General features: G+C 40.5%; 4 protein-coding genes across 5 annotated transcripts in view; 2 read left to right on the forward strand and 2 right to left on the reverse strand.

Annotated features, from left to right (window-relative positions):
* Positions 1 to 6,978: 6,978 nt before the first annotated feature.
* On the reverse strand, positions 6,979 to 10,582 carry sdhaf2 (succinate dehydrogenase complex assembly factor 2). The gene is made up of 4 exons (XM_083998726.1): positions 10,453 to 10,582; positions 9,271 to 9,494; positions 8,663 to 8,772; positions 6,979 to 7,525 (listed from the first exon to the last, which is right to left on the reverse strand). Exons 1-4 carry the CDS (start codon positions 10,477 to 10,479, stop codon positions 7,395 to 7,397), a joined length of 492 nt encoding a protein of 163 aa, XP_083854852.1. The 5' UTR covers positions 10,480 to 10,582; the 3' UTR covers positions 6,979 to 7,394.
* A 296-nt stretch (positions 10,583 to 10,878) lies between these two features.
* On the forward strand, positions 10,879 to 17,363 carry LOC310984199 (cleavage and polyadenylation specificity factor subunit 7-like). Its single transcript, XM_083969350.1, has 10 exons — positions 10,879 to 11,205; positions 11,280 to 11,394; positions 12,139 to 12,342; positions 12,782 to 12,885; positions 13,415 to 13,560; positions 13,669 to 14,005; positions 14,721 to 14,824; positions 15,175 to 15,319; positions 15,434 to 15,726; positions 17,116 to 17,363. Exons 1-9 carry the CDS (start codon positions 11,198 to 11,200, stop codon positions 15,720 to 15,722), a joined length of 1,452 nt encoding a protein of 483 aa, XP_083825476.1. The 5' UTR covers positions 10,879 to 11,197; the 3' UTR covers positions 15,723 to 15,726; positions 17,116 to 17,363.
* A 355-nt stretch (positions 17,364 to 17,718) lies between these two features.
* On the reverse strand, positions 17,719 to 19,594 carry polr2l (RNA polymerase II, I and III subunit L). Of its 2 annotated transcripts, none has more exons than XM_083969352.1 (3): positions 19,472 to 19,594; positions 18,983 to 19,087; positions 17,719 to 17,993 (listed from the first exon to the last, which is right to left on the reverse strand). In XM_083969352.1, the coding sequence occupies exons 2-3, from the start codon at positions 19,075 to 19,077 to the stop codon at positions 17,885 to 17,887; spliced, it is 204 nt and encodes a 67-aa protein (XP_083825478.1). In that variant the 5' UTR covers positions 19,078 to 19,087; positions 19,472 to 19,594; the 3' UTR covers positions 17,719 to 17,884. The 2 variants fall into 2 exon arrangements, with proteins under 2 accessions (XP_083825478.1, XP_083825479.1); XM_083969353.1 differs by having other exon boundaries at positions 18,983 to 19,082; positions 19,468 to 19,588.
* A 6,418-nt stretch (positions 19,595 to 26,012) lies between these two features.
* The window catches only part of dagla (diacylglycerol lipase, alpha), a 39,915-nt gene continuing 38,373 nt past the window's right edge, over positions 26,013 to 27,554 (forward strand). The window contains exon 1 of the mRNA XM_083969348.1: positions 26,013 to 26,906. The gene's annotated coding sequence lies outside the window, so the exon portion shown is untranslated. The remainder of the gene's footprint in view (positions 26,907 to 27,554) is intronic.

The following is a 27,554-nucleotide window of genomic DNA, read 5'->3' on the forward strand; positions in this document are numbered from 1 at the left end:
GTCCCTGTGCGTGTGCGTGCATGTGTGTGTGTGTGTGTGTATGTGTGTGTTTTATCTGCACTGAGTTCTATTTTGCCAGTTTAATACAGAACAACATTGTTTACCGTTTTTATTCTGTATGAAAACAATCCAGATGTACAAAGAAATATGTTTTTTTAAAAAGGTGTCACTTCTTTGAGAATCACTGCACTTGTTGACGACGATGCTGGAACAAACCTCTCTTCATTAGAGCAGCAGGGTCATTATCCTCATGTGTGCTTCAGAGGGAAACGTTTGGGTTCAGGGATGAGGAGGGAGAAAACCTGAAACACACACACACATATATACACACATACAGCTCTGGAAAAAATTAAGAGACCACTTCAAAGCATAGACCGTATGCTTCAAAATGATCAGTTCCTCTGGTTTTACTATTCATAGGTATGTGTTTGAGTAAAATGAACACTTTTGTTTCATTCTATAACCTACGCATAAGCATTTATTTGCAGAAAATGGCAACACGTCAAAATAACAAAAGAAATTCTGGTGTTTTCAGACCTTGTATAATGCAAAGAAAACAAGTTCATATTCATTTTAAAACAACACAACACTACTTTTTAAACTCAGGAAGAGTTTAGAAATCAAAATTGGTGGAATAATCCCAATTTTTAATCACAGCAGCGTGTTTTTTAATTTATTTATAATCTTTCTTCCTCATTAAATATGATTCGGTTCAGGTGATCAGCTAAGCAGAGTGAGGTGTGCTTGTGTTGTAGTTCAATAGACACTGGAATCGATGGCTGCCATACATGTAGAGATAAGGCTAATTTATTAAGAACATTTTGGAGTGGTCTCTTTATTTTTTTCCAGAGCTGTATATACACACATATACACATAAATACATGAGCTCCAAGTGAAGGTCAAAAGGAAAAATGTCACAAAGCAGCTTCACCACCATCACCCGAGGTACAACCCTGTTTTATTTCACCCTCTGTCTCGTGCAGCAGATTCTGAGTTCAGGCAGAAGCAGCCAGCGACATTTTGTCCTTCCTGTCCTTCCTCTCTCTCTCTCTCTCTGGTCCGACCTGATTCGCCAAGAAGGCCCCACTAATGAACATGAAGGGTGGCTCAGGCTCCCTAAACCCCCCCCCTCTCGCCCCGCACCCCGCCCGCAGCCCCCCTTAATAAACACCCCTGTTGTGCACACATGCTTTCTGGCACAAAGTGTTCAGTGTGTGCCTTATGAACCCCGCCACGCCTTGCTCTTCACCATATGCGCTCCCTCTCCAAGTGTCAGTGAGGGAGGAGCAGGAGGAGGAGAGGGAGAGGGAGAGGAGGGGGAGAGGGGGAAAAAAAAAGGTGATAATCATCGCCTCTCTGCATCACCGTTAGCTACGTCTCAGGTCAGAGCAGAGCAATCGGAGCATCCCAAAATAACCAGGAACACCGTCATCTGTCTGTCCTAAACAAGGCATTATATTTATTGTGAGTGCTGCTGTGCTGACAACGCGTTACATTCCAGAGGCTTTAGTGAAAGTCACTTACTTCAAGCAATGATGCAACTTAAATATATATTTGGTTGAATATCAATCAGGGTTTGGTAGATTATTTTAAGTTTGAAGAAATGGAGCCAGAACCGTCTCGTCTATCTCTTTCTCTCTCTCTGCTCCGCTCTGTTCTCCACTGGCCCAAACAACCAACCACACACTTTGGTAAATAATATCAGTCGACAAGCTCACATTTCTGATTTTAGGGCATTCTGCTTGAGACCAAGAGAGGTTAACCAGCAACATTTTAATTTATATACTGTACAAATGATTGTGAAGTGTCCTGTATGGGGAAAAAAAACAAAAACAGAAAAAAAAGTCATCTGTATTTACTGGGGTTGTTGATATCTGTCTGTTATTGGTATCACTCAGCCCCTATCTCTCTCTTTCTCTTTCTCTCTTTCTTTCTTTCTCTTTCTCTATCTATCTCTCTCACTCCCTCTTCTCTTTGTAGTCACACATCCGTGGGGTGCACAATGTTAAATATCAACCATTTATTTTTTTGAAATCTGTACAGTGTATATAAAAATATAAATGTGTATATAAAACAAAGATACTTCTGGTCTGGTATTGTTATGAGTTTTTCCCACCAGCTTGTTTTGCATCAGTTCAAACATTTATCACATTCATCGAGTTCACACAAATTAACATCCTTCACTTTCAGTATATTAGTTCCTCGCATTCATGTATAAAAGGTGTAAATGTTCCTTTAACCCTCCTGCTGTCCTCCTGGGTCAAGGAAGAAAGGAAGGAAGGACAAAAGGAAAGAAGGAAGGAAGGAAGGAAGGAAGGAAGGAAGGAAGGAAGGAAGGAAGGAAGGAAGGAAGGAAGGAAGGAAGGAAGGAAGGAAGGAAGGAAGGAAGGAAGGAAGGAAGGAAGGAAGGAAGGACAAAGGGAAAGATGGGAGAAAGATAGAAGGAGGGAGGGAACAGATTGGGTCAAAAAGGAAGGAAAAATTAAGGACGAAGGGAAGGAAGGAAGGGAAAAGGAAGGAAAGAAAGATGGAGGGAGGGAGCAGATTTGTTCAAGGAAGGAAGAAAGAAGAAAGGGAGGGAGGGAAAAAGGAAGGAAAGAAAGAAAGATGGAGGGAGGGAACGGATTTGTTCAAGGAAGGAAGGAGGGAAAAGGGAAGGAAAGGAAAGAAACACGGAGGGATAGGGAACAGATGAGGTCAATTGGATCAAAAGGGAAGGAAGGAAGGGAAAAATGATTGTGGAAAGAAGGAAGGGAGAAAGGAAGGAGAGAAGGAAGGGAACAGATTGAGTCAATTTGACCCAGAAGGACAACAGGAGGGTTAAAATACACCTTTAAATAGGTGGAGCTGCTGTAGTTTTAACTACACTTACGTATTTCAGTTGAGTGATTCACAGCCACAACATGAATCTGAGAGGTTGTTATATATTTATTTATTTTCAGGCTTTTCTTTAACTTTTTTTTTTCTTTTACTTTCAAAAATGACTCATTCTGTAAATTCAAACTCATTCTACGTATAAAAGATTTCAGCTGCAGCCAGGGAAGAGGTTTTATAACAGGTCACAAGCCAAAAAAACAAAACAAAACTCCTGTTTAATCTTAATTAGTGTGTGATATCTTCTGTGTGGAAGTGTTACAAATAATTACAGGTGTTAAATATATCTTGAATACAACGTGCAATATTTAAAGTATAGTGGAGTAGAAGCACAAGGCAAAATCATAAGATGGAAAATATCCAAGCAGTTTAAAAAAAACAAAAAAAAAACAGGCGTCACACCTTCACAGCTGGATTAGGTGCAGATTTCAGTGAAGTAACTAATTTCACAGAGACTTGCTGCGAGCTCACTGTCAATCCCAGTCTGATTTGTGGTGTTGATATGAAAAGCTGTACAGACACAGACACAGATGGAAATAAATACAACCACCACGTTTGCTTCTCCTATTTCTAGATATATAGGATTTTAATTTTTAAAGGCTAATTAACATGGATCTTTAGATTTTTGTGCCTGATCTCTGGAGTTAAGTAGCCTGTGCTCTCTGCCTCCTACACACCACGCTTCACTGCTTCTCCAACACATGATAACATCTAAGAGAGAAAAAAAGCTGTGAGCGTATGTAATGTTGAGGAAGGTGCATGTTTTATTTAGCAACTCATCTCACACACTTTCATCCACAACGTTAAACCTTCTTCTTTTACTTTGGAGCAGCTTCTCTCCCTTTGTGCTCCTTATGATCACGACTCTCCAGCAGCAGCAGCAGCAGCAGCAGACATGGGAAGGCAAGATGAAGGCTACAGGGACGCTGCTGCTGCTGCTGCTGCTGGTGGAGGAGGTGGAGGAGGAAACATGAGAACATGAGATTGAAATTCCAGGGGAGCGGAGGGTGACGACAGTGGCTGTGGATAAAACACAGAACTGTCACGACACGAGAAGCAGCAGTGGAGGATGACAGGAGCGCCGGGCTACAGATAGGCTCAGTGGGTGTGCGTAGGCAACTGATGAATACACACTTTAAACAAGCCTCAGAGCAATAATGCAGCGAATTGTGCTTCCCGCAGCACGTGGGATCCACAGGTGGCATCTTCCCTTTTTCCTTTTTTTTTTTTTTTTAGAGGCAGGGAATTGTTGAAGTCCATTCACTTGCTGTCGAATAAAATCTGCAGGATATTTACACAACCACGACGGGGTGGCAGAATTTGATTAAAACCCTTAAATTATATAATGATAATAGTCTTTATTTATAGAGCACTTTCATAACATCAAGAGACACATAAAAGTGAGTGTACATCAGGGCCGTTGTATAGGGGAGAAAGGTGATGATAATTCTAGGGGCCCAGCGCCCAGTGGGGCCCACAAAAAACCCCAGTATCTTTGTATGACTGAATTATTCTGCATGAGACCCTGCTCATACTCATAGTAATGCTGCATTACCATCAAAACAAAGTAGGCTAAATAAAAATAATACATACGTAGTCTAAGAAAAAGAGTGGAAAAGTCAGGGGCCCACTTTGGTATTCTTTCAGGGGGCCCAGAATTCTTAGCAACGGCCCTGGTGTACATGCATACAAACATACATGCATATAACTCTTACATTCAGCGGAGGAAAACCGCAGGAGCAGAGTCAGTTGGGTTTTTTTTGTAAGAAAAGATAAAGATGTGATAAAGTGTTAAGACAGGATGTGGAAACTGGCCGAGCTGATGCTCAGCAGGTGGCGGCTCCAGAGCCGAGGAGTCAGGACTTCAGAGGCTCCGTCGCCCTTTGTTTTTAACCTGGACTCTGGGGCGGTGAGAAGGCCCGAGACCTGCAGAGCGGAGGGGGAGAGGAGCTCAGTTATGGTCTCTGAGGGTTTTCACAGCCATGAATGTAATGAAAAGGCACTTTAAAATAGATTCTGAAAAGAGACGGGAAACCAGTGCAATGAGGGCAAGACTGGTGTGATGTGGTAACACCGCTCCGTTTCGGTTTGAACTCTAGCTGCTGAGTTTTCTAATAGTTTGGAGATGTCCAACATTTTACAGTAATCAAAGAGCCTGGATGATTTTCTCAGTGTTGCATGAAGACAGAACTGATCTGATTTTTTGGAAATATTCCTCAGCTCATAGAAACATGACTGGACAACCGTCTCTACATGTTGCTTTAAACTGGGGTCACAGTCCACGATAACACCCAGGTGTTTTTGTAGAAGACTTTATGTTGGGAGTGAGGCTGTGTTTGTTTTAATTCACTGTACACATTATCATTAGAGAGTTAAAACCTGTGCATCTTACTGTTGTAGCTGGCTGAAGTGGAGCTGGTTGAGGATTCTTGGTTAAGTTGCTCTTATGGTTCCTTCACCAGGGAGGAGAGTTTGTATAATATATTAAACTTTCCACTAATCTTTGCTTTGTTTTTAATCAAATGGATAAGAGACGACATTCACCATCAACATTTAGAAATACAACAAAGACATCTGAGATGTACGGTGGCCATGAGAGCTCAATAAACTGCAACTTAAGAAAACACATGTAGACACAAACATGCTACAAATTCAACTTAATCAACAGCATGTGCTGCAAAAACTCACAACACAAAGTAAGTGTTTCCAAGGACACAAAAAAAGTGATGGACTTTCTGAGTTTGTTTATCATGACGTCACATTATTCAGATATGATTGCATATACATACTTACTATTACCTATTTACTATTTGTCTTTAGCCAGGCCTTTTATGTGTCCTCAGAAATGCTTCTGTTGTGTTGTTTGTATATTTGCAAGTGTTATGCGTTTTTGCAGCACATTTGTTGTCAATTGATGAAGTACTTTTCTAAATTTGTAGCACACTTTTTATCTTTGCATGTTTTTTCTTAATATGATTTGAGCCCTCAGGGCCAGAAATGTGTCAAACTGGACACTGCTTTTGTATTTTATAAGTTTTTACATGTAAAATTACTAATTTAAAAGTAACTCTCTATAACTGTCAAAAAAGTGAAATGTTCAAGGTATATCTTGTAAAAAAAAAAAAAAAGAAAAAAAAAGAAGATATTTGCCAAAGAAATGTTAGGGGGTAAAAAAAAAAATTATGGAAAGTACATTGCGTGAATGAACTTTCCGACCGAGATTAAGGTATGTGGAGAGACAGATGGCGGTGGAGCAGAGCACACACAGAGGGGAACCCTTGTGACATCACCTCCGTCTATTTTAGGACGAGCTGACGACGTAAAAAAAAAAAATCGAACCCTGTGATTCTTACTCAACACATTTTCCATTTTAAAGTGATGAGAAATAAGAAAAACGCACATTTCTATTTACTTCATGTGTCAGACTGCCTCGTTTCTGCAACACCTATATCGTCATGTGTGTACATTATGATTCACCGAGTGTACACAAGCTGGCTCGGCTCATCATCTGTTTTGAGATTCTGTGCACATCTCCAGGACAGAGGGCAGAAACCCTCCCGCTCTCCGTACAAGGTTCCCCTGAACTGACATGACACACTGCCCGGCACGACATCAACACACACACGCTGATCCAGTGCAGTGGTGTCGATAAAATTGCAATACAAACCTGAATGTCTGTGAGCAGGAATGTGTGTGGCTTATCTGTCATACTTTGATTAATAAAAAACACACAATTCAAGGCGTCATGTTGCAGAAACAGTCTAATGATTCTTTTTAGTTTTTTTTTTTCTTGAAGCAGCTTGCATCTCAGTTTTCATCATCTCTGACTCGCTAAATAAAATGTGAGCTACAATGTGGATTAGAGGTGCAGGATTACAGGTGAGCCATTTCCCACAGAGACACCAAGATCAGCATGTGCTTCAGTTTTTTTTTTTTAGTAATTGAAAATAAAGTAATCTGCTGCCATCTGGTGCCCACTAACACACACCGCAGCTGGTGTTATGTAACAAATACACATAACTGTCAAACATGTTGTCGCCACCTCCTCCGCCCCCCAGTCATATGTCGGAAACAAACAATGAAGGCGAAGAAACAATCAAGGATCAACATTTATTAAATAACCCACACCGTCTGCAATAGGCACAGTGATGTCTGTTTACACATCAGCTTGTAGCCGTTAATGAAAGCTGGCAGCTCGCACACCGAGCAGTTTTAATTTACAGTCTTAAATCACATATTCACAATATTATTACCTGCAAAGTATTTCCTACACGTTCCCCGAACATTGTGGTGCATCTGTCTGTGTCTGATTCACAAACGTTGCTTTTGCTGAATCAGTTGGACAGTGTTAAACGCCCAAAAGTCTCCCAAATATTTTTGCACATTTTGTACAGTTTTCCGTCCTTCGCTGAAGAAACACGGCAGATTTCTGAAGGATCTGGTGGGATACCGACATCCAGTCAGTCAGTCAGTGTCCCACCATAAATGAGTCTCTGAGAAGGTCCAGAGGAGCGTGCGCCTCACTGACTCTCCTTATCCAGGTACTCCAGATTGGGAGCGTCGAGCCTCTGTTCCTGGTTGCGGTTCTTTGTGAACTCCTTCAGCATGTCCATGATCTCTCCCTGGTAAACCTCCGGAGTCGGCTGCGCTTCTGTGGGCAGAAAGAGATCACGTTTCATTATTTTCCGTTTTCAGCAGGTTATCTTCCTCAAATTATCTTTTTTGCGAGGGTTGTTATAATTGAGATTATAGATTCTTTATTTGATGCAAGAGGATTATTCATGAGACAGATCGCTGCAGAACAAGGAGCCCTTCTAACATCAGATTGGTGCAATGATTCAGACATTATGATATTTTACTTCTGATGATGATAAGAACCAAAATGCAACCTGTAATAACCTGATAATTTTTTGCTTCAGTAACATTTTTCTGCAGAAGTTTGTGGTTTTTTTTTTTTACAGTAGTGAACTGGACGTGTTCAGGCTGTTGTCACACTGACTTTGTTTTTTTTAGCTGTTATGCGAAATAAGAAATACAGAGCTGAAATTAATTTGTAAGCAGAGCTCTTCATTATGTCAGAATGATCAGCCATGATGCCAGTTAAAAAACATAACATGATGTAATAATGTGTAACATAACGTAACGTAACATAACGTAACGTAATATAACGTAATGTAATTAGGGCTGCCCCCGACCAAAGATTTTCTTGGTCGACCTGTAGTCGTCATTTATGGCGATTAGTCGATATAATCGAATCGAATTTGACTTAATTTTGACAAGACACAGCTCCAAATGTTTGTTTTTTTCCAACGACCAAATCGACCAATGAAATTTTGGTCAGCTAATGTTTTTTTGGTCGACTATTTGGGGGCAGCCCTAAACGTAATGTAACGTAAAGTAACATGTCCTACAAATAAAGAAACATCAAAGGAATATTTAGAGTGTGCTGGCTTTTCTCCCCTCTCAACGTAAAGTAACATAACATAACGTAGCATAACGTTACATAACATAAAATGGATTGAAATGCAGTAAGTGTGATTTATTCCAACAACTATTTGTACATTGTATGGGCATCAATATTGCAAAGCTGAAATGTTTTAGTGTCATGAAATATTAAATTGTTTTGCCGGGGGAGTGTTTGAATTCCCGTCACTGTCTGAAATGTCTCCTGACAGGAGTGTGTCAGTTGCCAGCTCACAAACTTCTGATTTGTTTTAATGTAATATTTTGTGCTGAACTGCAGGGCGACATGGAGACATATAGAGAAGAAGCAGCACCATCCTCTCACCTGTTGCCCAGTAGTAGATGTCCCAGTCATTGCTTGGTTCATTGATCAGTCTGTCATACTGCAGCAGCTGGTTCTCACTCATTGTGTTCAGGTATTGCTTTGCAAATAGGCTGCAAGAGAGAGGGAGAATTCATCAGAGTCTCAAAAGTGGAAAGTCATAGTTACTGATAATCATCTGAGCTGCTGAATGGACTTCACACTATTAAATCAGAGAGAGGGCAGCAGGATGTGAAGAACCTAAAGCTCGTAACTTAGACACCAAGTATGTGTTATGTCTTGTAACAATAACCGTATGCCCACATATTTATATTAATATCAAATTGAATAATACCCTTTGAATTTGCTGGAACGCCACTTTGCAGTTGAACTAATTCACACAGAAACTTCCTAAAGAGGAAACATCTTTGCAGATACTTTATCTACTTTATCTTTTTCTTTAAATGTCTTTGTGTGTATGAACTTCTGTGTATCTATCGCTGTTTACTTTTAATATGTTGTCCTATATGTAAAGCACTCTGAATTGCTTCTGCATGATATGGTGCTATATAAATAAATTTGAATTGAATTGAATTGAATCTATGGGACAAAGACATTTTCAGTCTAACAACCTGAGCAGGATGCAGTTCTCCAACATGCCCCTCTTCCGACTCTCGTAGAGAAGTCTGCGTCTCTTGACGTCAGTGGGCTCGCCCGGCCGGTCCTCCCACGGCGGCAGAGGGATCTCGATCATGTCGACCTTGGTGTCCTCTGGAGTGTCTCCGCGGTAACCACGAGTTGATACCAGCCCTGCAGTGGCTGGTCTCCATGCTGCCTGGCACATCCCTGCAACCAGCTGACAGGAAACAGAGACACAAGTTAGAACAAATATCTCTGCAACTGGAGCTGAGTGTGCGGCGTTCTTCTTTTTCATTTCAGAACAGATATCTGTGTCAGTATCTCGCTTTGCTGGCACTATGGGATCATCCCACACTGCTTTTTTATGTGGAAGTTTTAAGCCAATAATGTCTGATAAAAATATCTATAATTAACTATGTGTATGACTGAATGGTGATCACTTTTTAATGTCAAATATTCTACTTTTATGAAGCAGACAATATTTGTACTGTTAATTGTTTACCTTCTATCATTATTATTCTCAATATGATTATTAGTATTTATTTATGTACTGTCTGTGACATGAACGTCTTAATATTGTGTGAGTATTGTGACAGCAAGACCACACAATCTATTTTAATTTTATTTCTCTGTATTGATCAAATTTGTATTTATTTCTGTTTTGTTTCACTCTACCTCTCTTTTCCAATGAATTCAACATACTCTTTGACAGAGTATGCAGATAGATTAATGTGTGTCTTTGACATGTTCTACTTATTACTGTTTACTTTCTTTAGTTTAAAGCAGCTAGTAGTATTAGATAAAGCAGCTAGTAGTATTAGATAAAGAAACCAAATGTTTCTTGCTAAACACATCAGTGCAGTCAAGGAGAGAGAGACAGAGGGGAATTGCGTAATATCACAACTCCTGTGTTGTACAACTGTCCTCCAGCAGCACACACACTGTGTCTGCATCTGGGCTCATTGTATTAAAAATACCAAACACCAAAAACACCGAACAACTGTTTTCAACATTAAAAAACATTTGCTACTTAGTATTATCGTATCACATCTTGACATGCTAATTTAGCGACCCAAGTCCTCGACGAGCTCTGCTGTTACTGCAGCTTCAGCACTGAAAAAACCACAACCCACATAATGAAAAGATAACAATGTAACGTTTACTCGATAACTCACTCTTTTCGCAACGAAGGACGACAGCATTTTAACGCTCCTTTTTTTTACTGGACGGCGTGGAGAGAAGTAGATGAACTGATCCTCCGCTGTGGAAGTTGCTACCGGTGTCTGAATGTCAGACTCACGTTCACAACAGAGAGTGGGGGGGGAAATTATACAAGCAGCAAGCACGTAACCGGAAGCTAACAGAGGGACTGTTATAGGCTGCGCACACAACTCCCCTTATTGCCAAAATATCAGTAAAATTAAGCTACGAGAGAGAATATTTTGGATTAATATATTATATTTAAGGTTATGTAGTCTATTTGTGTATTTTAAGCTATTTACATTGTCAATTCATCTCCCTTACGTCGGGCCCACAGATAGGAACCAAAAGCTGTTATGTTGTTGTCGTCAACCGGAACAATCACCCCGACGCACGTAGACGTTCACCAGCAGCAACATTAGCATTAGCTGTTCAGAGAGCGAATACCCACTAGTCAGAAATAACTGTTTATGCACTTATTTATTACGTAACGTGCATGTATTTTCAAAGTTTCTATTAAAAGTTTGATTTCTTATGTGCGTTTGCAGCTTTTCCGGTTTGTCGTCACGTTTTTTCACGTTCATTTTTCCTATGTTTTTGCTGCAGACTCGAGTGCAGCGTTAGCTTACAGTTAGCCGTTAGAATGCTCTAACCGTTTAAAAAAAAAAGGCGTAACGTTGGCAACAATTTTCAAATGTCGCCCTTGCACCTGTTGTCGATATGTACAGGTAATTTCTGAAAAAACGACAACGACAATAAAATCAATCAATAAGTAAAAAAAGTATATCTTTGGTGCCGACAGTCGGATCGTCGTCGCAGGGGCCAGCGGGATGGCGGCTGCAACCAGAGCCGCAGCCGGTTCGAGCTCTTCCACGGATCTCATGGACCTCTACGGTGATTTGAATCAAAACGAGGAGGTGAGTGAGTCCGATGTTTAGTTTAGTTTTTTCCAGCCCTCCATCGCACAGGCGTGTGTGGGAAATCTCTTGTACGTGGAGTTTAAATGCACCTTTTCATTCATACCTGTAGCTTGAACTGCTCTTGAATGCTTTAGAGTTTCAGTCTCTTTTATATTTTTATCAAGTAGAGAAAGTGAAGAAGATGCATCCATAGCAACGATTCTCTAACTACTTTGCGCACATAGACACAGAAAGAATGTGAAATGACAACAAAACAAAACAGTCCATGTGAACTCATTCAGGCATTCAGATAGCCTCAGGTGAAATATCACTGGAATCCATACAGTTAAATAGGAACCACCAAATTTAGTTAATGCTAATACAACAGGGATGTGATGAATCCCACTTTAGTCAAAGTTATAAAGTGAGGTTTCTTTTGTTAAAACTGTGTTTAAGAGTTGTTAATGCCATTGTAAGATAGTTTTTGAGGATGTACTTTGTGGTACTGTTGCGTTGAATTGCATTATACAAAGGTGTGTGTCTCTATTCTAGTCTGCCCCCATTGATTTGAATGGGGTGGGTGGTAAAATTGATAATAATAGCACCTCTCAACCTACAGTATCACAGTCCAAATGAATTCTCCATTCCTCTTGAATGATCATACAGTTGAATCAGCCCTGCTGACAACCTAGGATTTACATGTCTTCCAGTTGTGTTTCAAACAGTGTGTAAGATGACCTTGTTTTTGTCTGTCCTGTGCAGGATTTGAGCAGAATTGCTGAAGCAAATGAACTTTTTGATGCCGTGCTGACTGGTTCAGTTGATCGGGAGAAGAAAGTTCCCCCTAAAGTTCCCCCTCCTCAGCAGACAGAACCTAAAGAGGAAGCAAACTCAACCGCAGGGACACCTCAGAAAGGAGTAACCCCACTGAGGAGACTGTCATTATATATTGGAAACTTTCCCTGGGTGAGTAAAGCTCACTCTGTGTTTATGTTGATCACATTTTCATTGTCTTGACCATATGCACTTGTAGAACACAAACATAAAGCCAAACATAGGAATTTGAGATATAATATGAGCAGATAGAGAAAGCATTTATTTTCATTTCAAATATTTATGTAATGTTGTCTCAATTTAGGAACGTCAGTATAATCCAAAGTCATAAACTCATTCAGGGGACTTTGAACATCAGTAGACCTTAGACGGTGCTCTAGATCTCTGTTGACACAACTCATTTTACATACAAACAAGTAGATTTGACCTAAGTTATTGCATATAAGTCTGATTCTGTCCATCAGCTCATTTTCTATTTCTGCTACAGTCTGACTGTTCATCAAGAATCACAACTAACCTGTTGTCCATTCTGTTTCTCATCCCCTCTTCCCAATCCTGCAATTACTCACAGTGGACATCTGACAAGGACCTCACCAACATGGTCCAACGGTTGGGAGTGAGGGACGTCATAGAGATCAAATTTGCTGAGAACAGAATTAACGGCCAGTCAAGAGGGTGAGTGGCTGCAGATCTAGTTTTTATGAAGTATAAATAAAAACGAGACCAAGTCAGAACCCTGTGTATGGTAGGTTGTTGTCTCTGCTCAGTGTGTCTTATGTTTGGTTTCCCTGCCTCCTTCAGTAATAGTGGTACATTGAATTAAGTAATGTAAGCAGTGAGGCAAGGCTCAGTGAATTTGAAGCATTACTCCATTTCCCAGCAGCTCCTGAGCATCTGGGAAACTGGAGCGGGAAGGTGACTGCCTGTAACAAGAGATGTAGCCCACAGTTGGGATATGTACACATTCAAGGCCATTTACAAAGTTTATACTTTGTCTTGTCGGAAAAAAGTAGTCCCCAAATCTAGCAGCAAATGTGCAAAGATAACAGCACTGCAGGATCTAATAGAAACCATATGCACCAATTCATTTTGAAAGAGCAATAGCAAATGGAGCATGGGTCTCATCGTAGGGCTGGTCATGCTGTTGAGGTCCAGCATTTTCTGCGATACCCGTCCTGTACATATGCTTTGTTTTTCTCTACAGCTACGCAGAAATGGTGGTGACCTCAGAGGAGTCATTAAAGATATTGTTGGAAAAAATACCCCAGTGCGAACTCAACGGGGAGAGGATTGACTGTCGCTTTGCAACACGTCAGAACCTCAGCGTGTTTGAGGAAATAGCAAATAAACGTAAGAGAACCACAATCATAACAACTATTAAACAAATTGACATTTTAAAAATATAATTCACAGCTGTAACTGACAAGATCATGTGTTTTTTTTGTTTTTTTTTTACAGGTATACCCCTGCGTGTTACTTCCAAAGACTCTAAGGACTCTGATTCTTCAGATAAAATTCCTTCATTATTATCACAGGAGCCCAGCCCTCCCCCCATACCGCCACTTTTTCCATCACATCCACTTATAAACAGGTTTCCCTCATTACCCAACCCTTTCCTCGGCCAGCCGCCTCCTCCTTTCCCACATATGCCCGTGAACATCCCTCCACCGCTGCCGCCTCCTTTGTTCCCTCCTCCTCCAGCCATTGTGCCAAGTCAACCCAGTCTACACATAAATCCAGCGTTCTTCTCCCCGCCACCAGACGGACACGGCAGCAAAGCTCACTGCCAACAAAAGTGAGAGCACGTGTTGTGTTAACTTAAAGGGATTCTACTCACAGTCATACCAAGGAAGGAACTTTCTGAGTCATCAAAACACTTTAGGAGTTCCAGGGGGGGGTCCGGCTGGCAACGGATTTTCATATAATGGCGGTGGATAGAGTTCACTTTTGAATCGTCCAAAACACACACTATGAAACATCCAAATACCTCCATACTGCTCGTCCGACCATTGTAAACCATTGGATGTTTGATGTAAACACGGAAGAACATCTCACAGCAAATCTCGCGCAGCCACTGGGAGCTACTGCTACAACAAGGCTAAAAACAGAGATCAAATTAATTGTTTCCAAACAACGTTTTCATGTCGCGGCTTCAGGACACTTGGGTCAGTACAGACGAGCAGTATGGAGGTATTTCATAGGGTGTGTTTTCGACGATTCAAAAGTGAACTCTCTCCACCGCCATTATATGAAAATCCGTTGCCAGCCGGACCCCCCCTGGAACTCCAAAAGCGTTTTGATAACTGAAAGTTCTCTGAACCCTTCCTTGGCATGACGGAGTAGAAAATTTGTGAATTATTGATTTTGGGCGAAGTATCCCTTTAATAGCTATCAGAAACCATACGCAGTAATACAGAAGCAGTTATGTAGCAATAACATGCAATGAATACATGATTTATTTAATGGCCCAACAGTGTGACAGCTATCTGTGTTTTTTGTTTTTTTTCCAGACAAACATCGCCAAGTACAAGTGGAGATTTTCAAGACCTAATGAACAGAAATAGAGCTGTCGCCAGCAGTGCCATCTCCAAGGCCGTATCTGGAGCAGCAGCTGGTAAGAATAGCCGGTCAGATCCTGTGAAGTGGAAGAAATAACACACAGCTTTATTAGCCAAGAGGAGAGAGGGGCGGTCCTCTTTTATGGACTTGTGGACATAAGAAAAAACAAAAAGCTGTTCTCATCCTGCTTACAGTGGGGCTGGACAGGAAATAGATTTTTACTGTTTGTTGATATAGATTATTTAAAAGTTCATTAATTATAACAAAGCATACTTTCTTTTACATTTCCTTTCCTTATGACAAAACATTGAACTCAGATAAATTTAATTTATTGCCTAATATTGTTGTAAACTGTATTGCAAGTGCATCTGAATGTCATCTATTCCTCTTCACTTGCTACTACAGGAGACTTGCGGGTGGCCATGGAGACCCTATTGACCGCCATTGCCATCATTAAGCAGTCCAGGGTGTACGGAGACGAACGCTGTCAAACCCTGGTCACTTCACTCAAAGACTGTTTAGTGTCTATTCAGGGCAACTGTGGCTACAGGTTTGTATTGTCAAGGCTCTAAAACGTGATGCATTTGGGAACTGAATATGAGGACAGAGCCGTTGTATGTTTTCTTATCAGTCTAGATCACACAACTATTTCATTTCTATGCAGGAGTAGCAGTCGCTCTGGGGATAAAGAAAGAGACCGCGACCGGGGTCGTGACAGGGAGAGAGAGCGCGACAGAGAACGGGACCAGGAAAATTCCTCCGAGTGGGAAAGTGCGGGAATGTCCCGAAGACACAAAGATCGTTCCTGGAGCGGAGACAGAGACAAGGAGCGCTCACGGGAACGGGACAGAGAACGAGACAGAGAACGAGAGAGGAAACGAGAAACGGATCGGGACAGAGATCGGGAACGGGACAGATACAGAGATCACCGAGACCGGGACCGATACCGCTGACTTGGTAAGCCGCCTTCTACCTTTTTTTTTTATTTTTTTTATTTGTATACTTTTCGTTTTTTTAACCATCAGATCTTTTCGTTGATTTGTTTTTGTTTTATTAGTTTGATTGTTGTTTCTCTTTACATTAAATTGAGCTTGAATTGGACAGAAGAAACTGCCCAAAATTCCAAAATGTGCCAAAAATTGAGTATCACAGTCGTACAGTGGTATCGGTTAGTGTTTCACACATCATCCTTTGGCTTGCTTGATTAGTGACCCAATAATGAAAAACTATAACAATGAAATACAGTAATAACACAGTGAAGGAACTACACTACCTACACAAAAACAAAAAAACATCAATTTGTCTCAAAATGTCTTCTACTAAAGCTGTTCATCATACACACACTCAAAACTGCTGTTCAGACTAATTCCCGACTCTTGTTATGACCACACCATTGAATACCGAACCTGAAAGAAATGCCCATAATTTAAATGGAGTAAAATAACTTTAAAGTCTTATCCAGTTAAATTGACATTTTTAAGAGCTATGTCTGGGTTCCTCTGGTTCTGTTTGTACGTGCTTGTGTGCCTGGCCGTGGCTCAATGAGTCTTATCTCTGTTCTGTTTCCTCGGCTGTGCTCAAAACAGAGCTTATTTTCACAGATTGCCTGATTTAAACAACAGTTTTATGGACATAAGAATCTTAAAGAAACACAAAATTTACTTCGTATTTTATCTCATCCAGTTGCTGAGGTAGGAAATTAGATGAAATATGAATGTTAAAAGTTTTAAGTTGCTAAAGTCATCTAGCAACTATAAAAAAGGAAAATATATTAAACCAACACTAAGGAACTTTTCAACCTTCATATAATATTTTCATAACTTTTGTGATGGTACATCGACTTACAACAGGTTGAATGACACCTCTGTCATGGCCTGAGGGGGTCTGTATCATTATGGTCTGTATCGCCTTCACTGGCACTAAGCAGCTTTGAGGAGCATGGTAGGAACCCGGCTCTCACTTAAATTTCACTTTCACTTTCACAAGTCACGACGAGGAGGGAGCAGGCAATGCGGCACCTTTCCGTCGGATTGTGTATGTGTGTTTACTGTGAAATGATCCTCTGGAAACAGAAACTTAGTTTGGACGTCTTCTGTTAATTTCCATGCACCGGGAGATCAGGATTTTTACGGCGCTACGCGCTGGTGCTCATGGGAAATGGAGTCTTCCTTCAGGCAAAACACCACCGCTTTGGGCCACTGGCGCCGCCAAACTCAACCAAAACTGAAAGTTCTTTAGTACTGCCATGTGAATATAAATGTCATTTTTAAATGTAATGGATAAATTACAGAGACTATTTAGTTTGCCTAAAAGTTGCTTTCAAAAGTATGTTCTTTGTCTCCCCAGACTGGTCAAGTCTCTATGTGCACATCAGCGTGAAGACAGGACTTATGATTTTCTGCCTCCACTTGCATAGGAGTCTAAAGTAAGACTGAAGATATATTGCCAAGTCTAAAGTGTACTTTTCTTTTGTTCTTTAGTCATCTGTATATAGTGGGACGTTTTCCTCTTTTAAGAAAAAAATGTGGTGTAGATTTTGTTGCTGGGACATAAGAGCCAAATGTTTGCATGCACAGGAACACCTCTTAATAACTTCCGTACTACAGTGTAATCTTTTCTTCACTTTCTTTTGTATAAACTTACAAATTAAAGAACATTTCTGGAAAATCTAATTTCAGTGCTTTATTTCCTCAAACATTTAATTGTATGCTCACTAAAAAAACACAAAGACATTGTGTAAGACATTCAAAACAGTGTCTGACCTTGACACAGCCATATTTATATTGTAAAGAAAGTGATTCGTGTACAGAACAATGTTTAATGAACCTTGGTTTCGTATAGTTTCATTATGATTCTCTCTTTGTAGCATCCAGTAGTTCTATGATTTAATTGATGCAGCACAAGCATGAGAGCTAATGTGACTAGATGAGCCAGAAAGACAGTTACCAGTGTCATTAACAGCTTTATTTAGAAAAAAAAAAAACATCAGACAGGTGCAGAAATGTACGTTTCAAAAGTCTTCACTGTCGTCAACTCGTCACACAACATGATAACAAATCCGTCCATGCCACAGCCCCACATAGTCCATGCCGTTCTTGGAGGTAGACCGTCATGATCACTTCTCCAGTGGAGCGTAATTCAACAATTTCTCAATAAGATCCACATGAGAGAGGAGCATCCTCCGACAACAGTATCTCTTCAGGCCGAGGGCATCAAGTGCATCACTAGAGACGGAGAGCAGATGTAGAGTCAGTCCTAATGCACAGCATACTGATGATCACTGAATAAATAACTAATGTCAAAGGGCTATGCAGGTAATTGCTGTTGTTCACTCCAAACACAGCTTCCTGGGTCGGACTGTAAACAGCTTGGAAAATGTAACATAGCCTGTGAATTTTGAAAAGACCAAAACATTTTTGTTGAGAAGTTTATTTCAATATGACCAGAAAATTCTGGCACAGCTGCTCCCATTCAAAACATATGTAAATAGCATTTGGTTTTGACTTGGAGCTTCTTCTTTTTTTCTTTTTACAATTTAACCACTTCAATCACTACCAGGCATCTAATCTAATCTTTCCTTTATTGTCCACAATGTGGAAATTTGTCTTCGGCTTCACCACATAAAATACCACATGAAATCACACAATAAGACACATTAAATAGATAACATGTCATTCAATACACAAAGAACGAATAAAAGAGTGAAAAAGTAAAAGAGTAAAAAAGGTGATGTACATGGCTCTAAAATGTCCTGGAATGCGTTTATGTATTTAATATTGTAATTGCATTCAGTATGAATGATTTCTTATAAATATTTCACTACACTTCACTACAATTAATGAAGCCTTGATGCACAAGTGCATCTTAATAAATTATAATCATGGAAAAGTTAATTGATGTCAGTAACTCAATTTTAAAAAAGTGAAATTAATACATCATATAGATCCATCACACACAGAATGAAACATGTCTTTATTTTATGTAATTGTAATGATTATGGCTTACATTGAAGACCTAAAATTCAGTACCTCAAAAAAATGGAATTATGATAAACACCAATTTAAAAAAAAAAAGTATTTGTAATAGAAAATGTTAATCTATATGCATTGGTTGAGGCTATTTGACTTGAACTACGGGAAATTGACATTTCTTGGACATTTTCTTGATGCACCTGTACTTCAGTGACAGAAACCAGCTGATGTTTACTACTCACCCTTCAGTGTACTCCGCCTGGAGCAGGCCGAGGTACGCCTCCCACTTGTTACCCACGATCTTCCCACACGTGAAGCACCGGATTGGGATGATCATTGTCGCTCACCTGAAAACAGAGGTAAATAGTAAATAGTCCTGTCCATAATGTGTGAAACTGGCGAACAAGGTAACTAGGCAACCTAGCTAGATGCAGCAACTACCTAGCTAGCACCAATTAACTAGTTTACTGGAAGCAACACCGTTTCGTATAATTTAAGAAAGGCAGTTTGTTTAAACATTAATGGCTTAGTATAATTAAAACGAAACACGTTGAAACCTGGTTGAAACTAGTGTTAAGTCGGAAAGCTAACACTCGTGCAAACTGTAGCCACGCGCGATTAGCACAACACTAGACTGTTAGCTAACGTTAGCCGCTGGTAACGTGTCGACAATTTAGTTGTTTACCTGTCAAAATGGCAAAGTCTAACAATGTCATATTGTGTCAACTCACCGTCACAAAACTGGTTTAAACAAAGCTTAAGTCCGCGATGTTCTGCTAAGAAACCAGCGGCGAGAAAGTTCTGGTGGTTTCCCTCGTTTACTGCGGCTCAAACAACAGTGGGACGACTTCCGGTTCACGCCCTTCAAAATAAAAGCACGACTTCCGCAGATGTTTGCTGCTGAACAGAAACACTTTTATTGAACACAGGGTCAGTGATGTAAAAAGGATGGACATGGACTGCATCCTTTTTTCTTTTTCTTTTCTTTCTTTTTTTTTTAAACATTTGCCAACCTTGATTGTTTGAGTCTTATTGGAACTGTTACAGACTTTTTCTATCATTTATTTATTAGGCTATGCTCTTATATCTATGCTCTTTACTATATATTCTATAAAGGTTGAGGTGTAATAGAGGTCTAATGACCCATCATCTCTATAGGTAGAGCACAGTAGAGAGGAGACTCATAAAAGCTTTTCTGGGCCAGGACAAATACTGATATATGAGAGTCAACAAAATAATGATCAATATTTTTATGTTTACACAGGCATGTAAATGGATTGAGTAAGTATGCTTCAAATGTAGTTATTCAAGTGTGATCCACGAGTGCACAAATGTTTATCCCATGTTTCAGTGTTTTCAACATGAAATTTGTAATTGTTGTATGACTGTTAGCATTTAAATAAATAAATAAAAAATAAAAATATATAGGCATATATTACTTATTCATTTAATGGTTCATGTAACACGAGTTTAAGATAGTGTATAGTAGATAGTTTACATAGATTTGTAAGGGCCTACATTCTGCATTTAAATGTGAAAATTAAATCAAAAGCAATCTTGTAAATCAAAAGTGTTAAAGATTGCCATCTAGCAGCAGCAACATGACATGGCATTGCTCTGTATTTCAAAATTGAAAATAGAACAAGCATTCAACATAAATCACAGGGTACGGATATTGTCTGACATTGTAAGTGAATTAGGCAAATGAATGATCAGATTAGGTGAAAGTGAAATTTCACCTCACCTATTTATTCATAGAGCTGCGATTATCATCAAAGAAATACTCACTTGGGCTGGTTCACTGCTTTTAATAAAGGTTGGGTTAGAACCTTGTTATTTTTTACATTTAGGGGTTTGGGAGCGTAGGAGAGTGTGCATAAGGAAAATATGTTAGAAATATATCAAAAATATATCATAACCATCATTATCTTCATTACATCCACCATGGAAAACATCATTACCATCATCATCCTCTGTAATATCACCATCTTTGCCATTACTAATATACATCATAATCACCAACAACAGTATTACATCATCATGAATGTAATTTAACTTGCTACAGCACATGTGCTAAATGATGAGTCCTATCTGAATTATTGCATTTATACGCTGTTGAATTTATGAAAATAGGATTTTTCTCTTTTTTTGGTACACTGTATTGTACAATGTAGGGTGAAGTCTGTTTTGGTGTTGGCATACTATCTTTTGAATGTGTCGGGTGTTAACTGTGGTGAATGTGGTGTGTTAGTACAATATATGTGGTCAGTTATAGGCGTTCATACAAACCCGTACAACTGAAGCCAAGTAATGGTTTGTGTCAGAACTGTCCTTTTTGTTTTCTACGTATGCAACAGGGACCCATGAGCTTTACATGTGAGTGGATAATATTGTGTACAGCTGTACAGGTGAGTGCAAAGCAGCAGCAGAATCGTGACTGCTCGACCATTATTTTCCTTTGAGTGAACTACACAACAGTAGTTTCAGTTACACACCACTGTTATTGTATTAGCAACCTAGGATGCTCTTTATATTATAGATGCACTTTGTTAATAATGTGGTGTTGAAAACATGATAATAATATTTTTTCCCCCCTATAGCCACATATGGGGAACAAAGTAAGAACAGAAACCGCTCCCATGTTTTGGCAACACATTTTAAACCTGATACTGCAACACTAATGGCTGCTATAGCTAAATATCTACTGTAAGATGTAAACAGATTAAACCAGCACAAGTGTGCCTATAGTATGTAAAACATGAAAGGTTACTGGTCTCTGACATCATTTGACAAGTAAATAAAACTCTCTTATTCTACAGCAGCAATTAACTTCACCTCTCCTCTCCTCTCTGCCTCAACTCTATCTGTTCTATCCAATACATTCTATCCATAAATCACTGCATGCTTATATATATATTGTCTCTACTAAGGTTTGCTCTGTGTTGTCTCTATTTGATGTTTTTTAGATATGTGGGGATGCAGTGTCTCTATCACGGTACTCTGAAGAAAGAGAAACATAATCCTTTCAGGTAGGCACTGATTCAGAACAAAACGTGTGCAATCGATCACAATGCATATTTCCACTGGCCTATTACAGTATATCTGTCCCGTCTTGTTTAAAAGTAAAATAAACATACAACAACTCTGATAACCGGTGTGATATCGTATAAGTTTCAACATTATGAATACAGTTTTTCCATTTTCTTTTTTAGCAAAGTGAACCAGGCTCGTTTCCGGTGTAAGAATGTACAAATATTGCACAGGAACAGGCAATATTTGTACAAACTGGACTAAATAAGATAAAGCAGTTGAATAAGCTACCTTTAGAGAGTTTAGGATTTAAAGCTCAGTACTACAGTGAGTAATTTTTTTTTCTTTTTTTTTAAGAAATAGATTATGAGAGTTCAGATGCAGTTTCTTAAGCAACTTCATGCATATGCTATGTGTAATTATGCTCCATGTACAGCCTTGATCAAAAACTCGAATGGTTTGATTCACAGTAAGTGAAAGCAGGCCCCCCCAAAAAAAGAAGACAAAATGTAATCTGCACAGTGGCTCCCCATCCCCCATTTGTACCATGGTAGTCTGTGAACCAAACAGCAATGACACCCTAGTTTCTCCTCGCCAGTAGCAACACTCCCAGCAAGATGGCTCCCGCAGCAATAACGGCGCCACCGATGAGAAAGGGTTTCAGGTGTTCCAGAGAGTCTGTGCCGCAGGCCGCAGCAGCCTCGTCACCTTCCGCCGCAGCTTCGGCCTCTGCTGCTCCATCCTGGGAGGGAGGAAGCTCGGGCTCGGGGGCTGCAGGTGCTGGGTCAGCCTTGCGTGGGGCTGCTGCTGCTGCTGCCGGCTCCTTCTTCTCTGCTTTAGACGCTGCCTTGGGCGCTGCTGGAGCTGCGGACTTGGCCTTGGCTTCCATGGACTCGGAGGCAGAGGTGTGGTCTGGTCTTTATAAGGTCAGCTCTGTGCTGCTTCACTGAGGAAACACAGCAAACCAAAGACAGCCAGATTATCCCTCTAAATTAGGCTAAAACATCAATGATGCTATCTGCTCTGTTGACTGTAGAGACACATGAGGGAGTCCCTCAGTATCCATGAAGCCACTGTACAGCAGTGGAGCAGTCATGTGGCAGTGAGGCCTTAAATGTGACCTTGGAAAAAGATGACATTGATGGGAGCTCGCCGAAGCCCTGAAGGACAGGAAATTGTTATTTTGGTCACAACTGCTGTGACATAATCTGCATCTGGAGACATAATGCTACGGCTTCCTGTTCAAAGCCTTTTCATGGAACAATCTGTTAGATTTGTAATGGAGGAAGGGAGAATGGTGCTAAAGCTGCATATCCTATTCACAGTCTGGGACTCAATCTTTATTTCTTTGATCCAGACAAGAGCCTAATCCAGTCGAAATAAGAGAGAGATTGAATCTCTTCCCCTTGTCTTGCTCTCTAGTCTCCCACTTTAAAAGTGCATGAGTCATATGTGCTATAAACGGAGGACAAGATGGAGGAGAGAAATAAGAGCCACAGTGACTGCGATAGAGGGAAAACAGTGAAAATGCAAATGAGGAAAAAGAATGAAGAGGAACAAATACTGCTGGTTTTGAATGAACGCATCATATCAGCTTGCACTTTACAGAATGTAGCCTGGAAAACATTATTTACAAAAAATGCTCCCCAATGAAATTCAACAGCATTAAGCAGAAATATGAAGATTTACGTACCTCACCAACAGCTCTGCAGAGATACCAAGGATATGCGTCTGAGGAGGAAGCAGCAGCGTCTAGAAGTCAGAATGTCCTTATTATAAGAAAATCTCAGAAAGCGAGGGATGGAGGACACTGAAAGCAAGAGGGAGGAGAATGAGACGGAGAGGAGGAGAGACCGGGATGTACCATCTGCTCCTTAACAAAAGGGGTAGTCTATTCTTTGGTTGCATCCACAGACTGTATGATAACATCCTACATCCTGGTCTTAGAGTCTTTTTTTAAGAATTCTTCATCCAGTTTGATTTTAATGTCTGCAGTATAAGGCTTATTTTAATGATTACACCATAACAATAATCATATGATACATATGTTATATAAAGGATCTTGTGAAGATAGTAGAAGGCCTGTGTTTTGGTTTAAACACCTTTTGATATGATTTTTTATATGAGGGTTAAGCTCCCACATGGTGTGTTTGTGTGTTTTGTTAACAGTGTCCACAACACATTTATATATCCAAAACTTGTGACTGAGCAACAGATCATACAGGCTTCATCTCTGGATGTAAACACATTCATACTTTTGAATTTCACAATAAAATCATAATAGATTCATTTATATTCTATTATTATTATTATTATTATCATCTGAGTATCTGTGTAATCCATTTTCCTTACCTGCTTACCCTGTGCAGGCTGAATCCTACCCAGCATGCACCAGGTAAAAGCTCTTTTTAAGCTACCTGAAAAAACATTAACAGAGGGGCATTACCGCTGATTGACAACAACAAATCAGAAAGCACTCACTCAGGCCCAGACAGTGCTGGGAGAGGTCACAAATGCAGCACAAGGGCAGATCATTATAATGTAATTGTTAGAGCAGAATTAAACTGGTATAAAGGCACTTTAGCATTTATTAATTTTTCCTGACCCCTTAACATGGCAAACTGACAAATCTTATCCAGTCTTTTCTACTTTATTCTCAAGTTTTCCCCCGGTTATGATGTGAGGATTTTTACCATTCAGTTATGCACCAATGTCTGTTTCTTACACTACAGTCCTCTATTCTCCAAAACAATATTTCATTTTGAATGAATTTAACTAAATGAGAAGCAGCAGATGCGCCAATTACAGGCAGCTTTGCAGCTATTTTCAGAGACAGGAGATGTCTGCCAAATAACCCTTCACCCTGAGGTCAGCAGCCTCCGCGGGCTGCGTGAGAGTGGCCCAGTTCCTGTGAATGGACCAAATGTTCTGGTGAGGTGTTTTCACTCAACTGTCATTTGGTGTCTTCTTCTATATCTGTTTGCTTCAGCATTCAGCCCTCGCTGGTTCGCCTGCATTTTTGACAGATGACAGTACCAGTCTTCATGTGTATAGATTTGTTGGCGTGACGCCGACCCACGCCCATATACGTCTATCCAAAGAGGAAAGTAGGATGTCAAGATAGTAATTGAAATGTAAGGAGTGCGTATTGGCTCGAGGAAAAAATGTGATGATGGTCAAACTGGTCAAAAAAGAAAGAAATTGAAATGGTAAAAAACATCTAAAACTATACACGTGTTGTCTCTATTGTTGTTTTTATGTCCAAACAGCCCATAGGCTTGTGTTTGTTTGTTTGTTTGTTGAGCTTAAAATCGGTTGTTATTTTTCCTCAAGTAGGCGTGACCGTTTCGTCGCTGTGGTAACTTACGTTGCTTTGGGTAAATGGGCAAATACGCATCTGTGCCTGCGCGTAGCAAAGATAATTAAATGCCTAAATTAATGCACAATCATTTCATTTGGTAATTAAAACACTATTTTTTTAGGCTACATTTATTTATTTATGGTTTAGCCTATTTTATTTATGTATTTTCAGATCCAGGCACTTAGGCTATTTATAACCTATTTCTCGGTCAGTGTAGAAAGGCGGTCCAAACATCAAGGCAGGAGGAGGTGATTTCTGTGAAAGGTAGCCTATGTGTGAATTACATAATATGTAAATAACTTGATCCACTAAATGACCTAATTAAATAAATGAATAAATAAGGTAGTCTAATTTCGCTTCCAAAATGAATGTAATTTGCATTTATAAAGACATTTAATTGTTAACTTCTGTAGTTCTGAATTTATTTCTGTATATAACAGCTTCTTGTGTAATTTTTTGTCCTTTAAATACCAAATTTTTCATTACCAAAATATATTGTTTTTGCATAATGTCATTTAGTTACTTCTTTCTGTATTTATTGTTTGTCCTTTAGAAATGAATGGATGGATGAGCACACAAATAAATAGCATTTTTCATTACCAAAATCAATTCAGTTGGCATTTATTCAGACATTCAAATATATTTATTATTCATCTCTTTATGTATGCTTGTGTCATTTCATACTACCTATGTAATAACGCTCTCTCTCTCTCTGGCAGACCTCATAGTGGGGACCGGCATCATCTTGACGCACTCCACCGTCTTTGAGCCAGATTGCTGCTTGGTATTCACGAACCACCGGTGGCGCCCTTTCTCCGCAGGATCTCCAAAAGTCTCTGCGGTTCTGCCATTTACTTAAAAAAAAAAAAAAAAAGAAACAGTCAGGTGTGTGCGTAAACAAAACCGGTTTTGCGCTGTAACGCGGAAGGGGAATAGCCAATTCCGTACGCTCTTTTTTTTTTCTCTCTCTCCCTCTGAGGGGAAACGTCCAAAGGGGATGGGCCAGATTTTTTCGGAAAATGCTTCCTCGGTTTTAGCCGCTGCTGCTGCTCTCTGAGTCCGGGCTGGGATTCGGGAGTTGTCCGGTTGATGGCACACACAAGCCGCCGCCGACTGACTTGACTTGACTGGATTTGGCACACCGCGCGTCAGGAGAAGGAGAAGGAGAAGGAGAAGGAGGACCCAGCAGCCACAGACGGACTGTTATTATCGACATGCCGAGAGAAACGACGTGAAAATACCCCACGGTCAGTGAACTACCCCCCTGACTGACTGACTGACTGACTGGCTGTGGTTGTGGCTGAGTGACGACGTGTTGCAGGAGGGGATCGAGCCGTCAGTCGGTCGGTCGGTCGCCAGCCAGCCAGCGGTGTCATTAATCTCGCTCTTTGATGCCGTGTGGCACCGAGGAGGAGGAAGGAAGCTCCAGTGGGCTCTTCTTTCTTCTGCTTTGATATCCACCACCACCGTGTCCATTCATATTCATCCCGCCTGCATGGTGCGATGACGTCCGGACGGGTTGTGGTGGTGTTTGTGTAATTTCCCAATCGGTGGTGGTGGTGGTGAGGAGAGGAGGAGTTGGGGGGGAATCGGACACATTGATGAATCCACCGCCGCCGCTGTCGTCGTCGTCGCCCCCAGCCCGGAGGAGCTCGTGTCGGGGAGGAGAGCGAGCCTGAGCCTGAGTCTGAGCGCGAGCGAGCGGATCGGGAGGGATATGGGAGAGCGCGCGGAACCGATGCAGTGGGTCTTGGCAAGGCATCGTCAAAATACAGGTGAGCAGAGAGAGAGGCAGAGAGGCAGTTTACCGGTGGGACCAGGAGGAGGAGGACACACCGGCAGGATTAAAAAAAAAAAAAAAAGGAAAGGAAAAAAAAGCCCCTTACACCTCCATGCACATGCAGGAGAGCCAGATCCAGAGCCAGGCGTGAGTGACCCGGCTTCTGTAAGCTATAGCTCATGGTTTCGTGACGTGTTGTATGTTGGAGACACATTTTCTTCTTAGGCCACATCTCCTAGCTAGGCCCGCAAGATGCCACCTTAAGCAGCTGTCCTGATTAGATGAGATTAGACACTATATGCATCGACTTGTTGGATGCTGTTGCACATACTAACACTGAAGGGCTGCAGCCTAACCCCAATCAATCAGCCAGTCAGTCATGCAGTCATTCAGTCAGTCAGTCCTCACTCCTCCTTCTTCTTCTCATCTGTCCTTTATTTTGTGTTATAAAATATATAAATCTACCAGAAATACCAATCACAAGTTACAAGATGTGACAGCTTCTTAAATGGAGTTGGTGCAAAGTCAAATGACAGCTCACTTCCAGTGTTGGATTTGTGTTTTTTTTTCCCCACACATGCATTATATTAGTGCACACTACCCAGGCTGTATGCCCCCCTTTTTTTTAGTCAGTAGGTGACAA

The sequence above is a fragment of the Trachurus trachurus genome (assembly GCF_905171665.1).
Source record: "Trachurus trachurus genome assembly, chromosome: 3".
Lineage (NCBI taxonomy): Eukaryota > Metazoa > Chordata > Actinopteri > Carangiformes > Carangidae > Trachurus > Trachurus trachurus.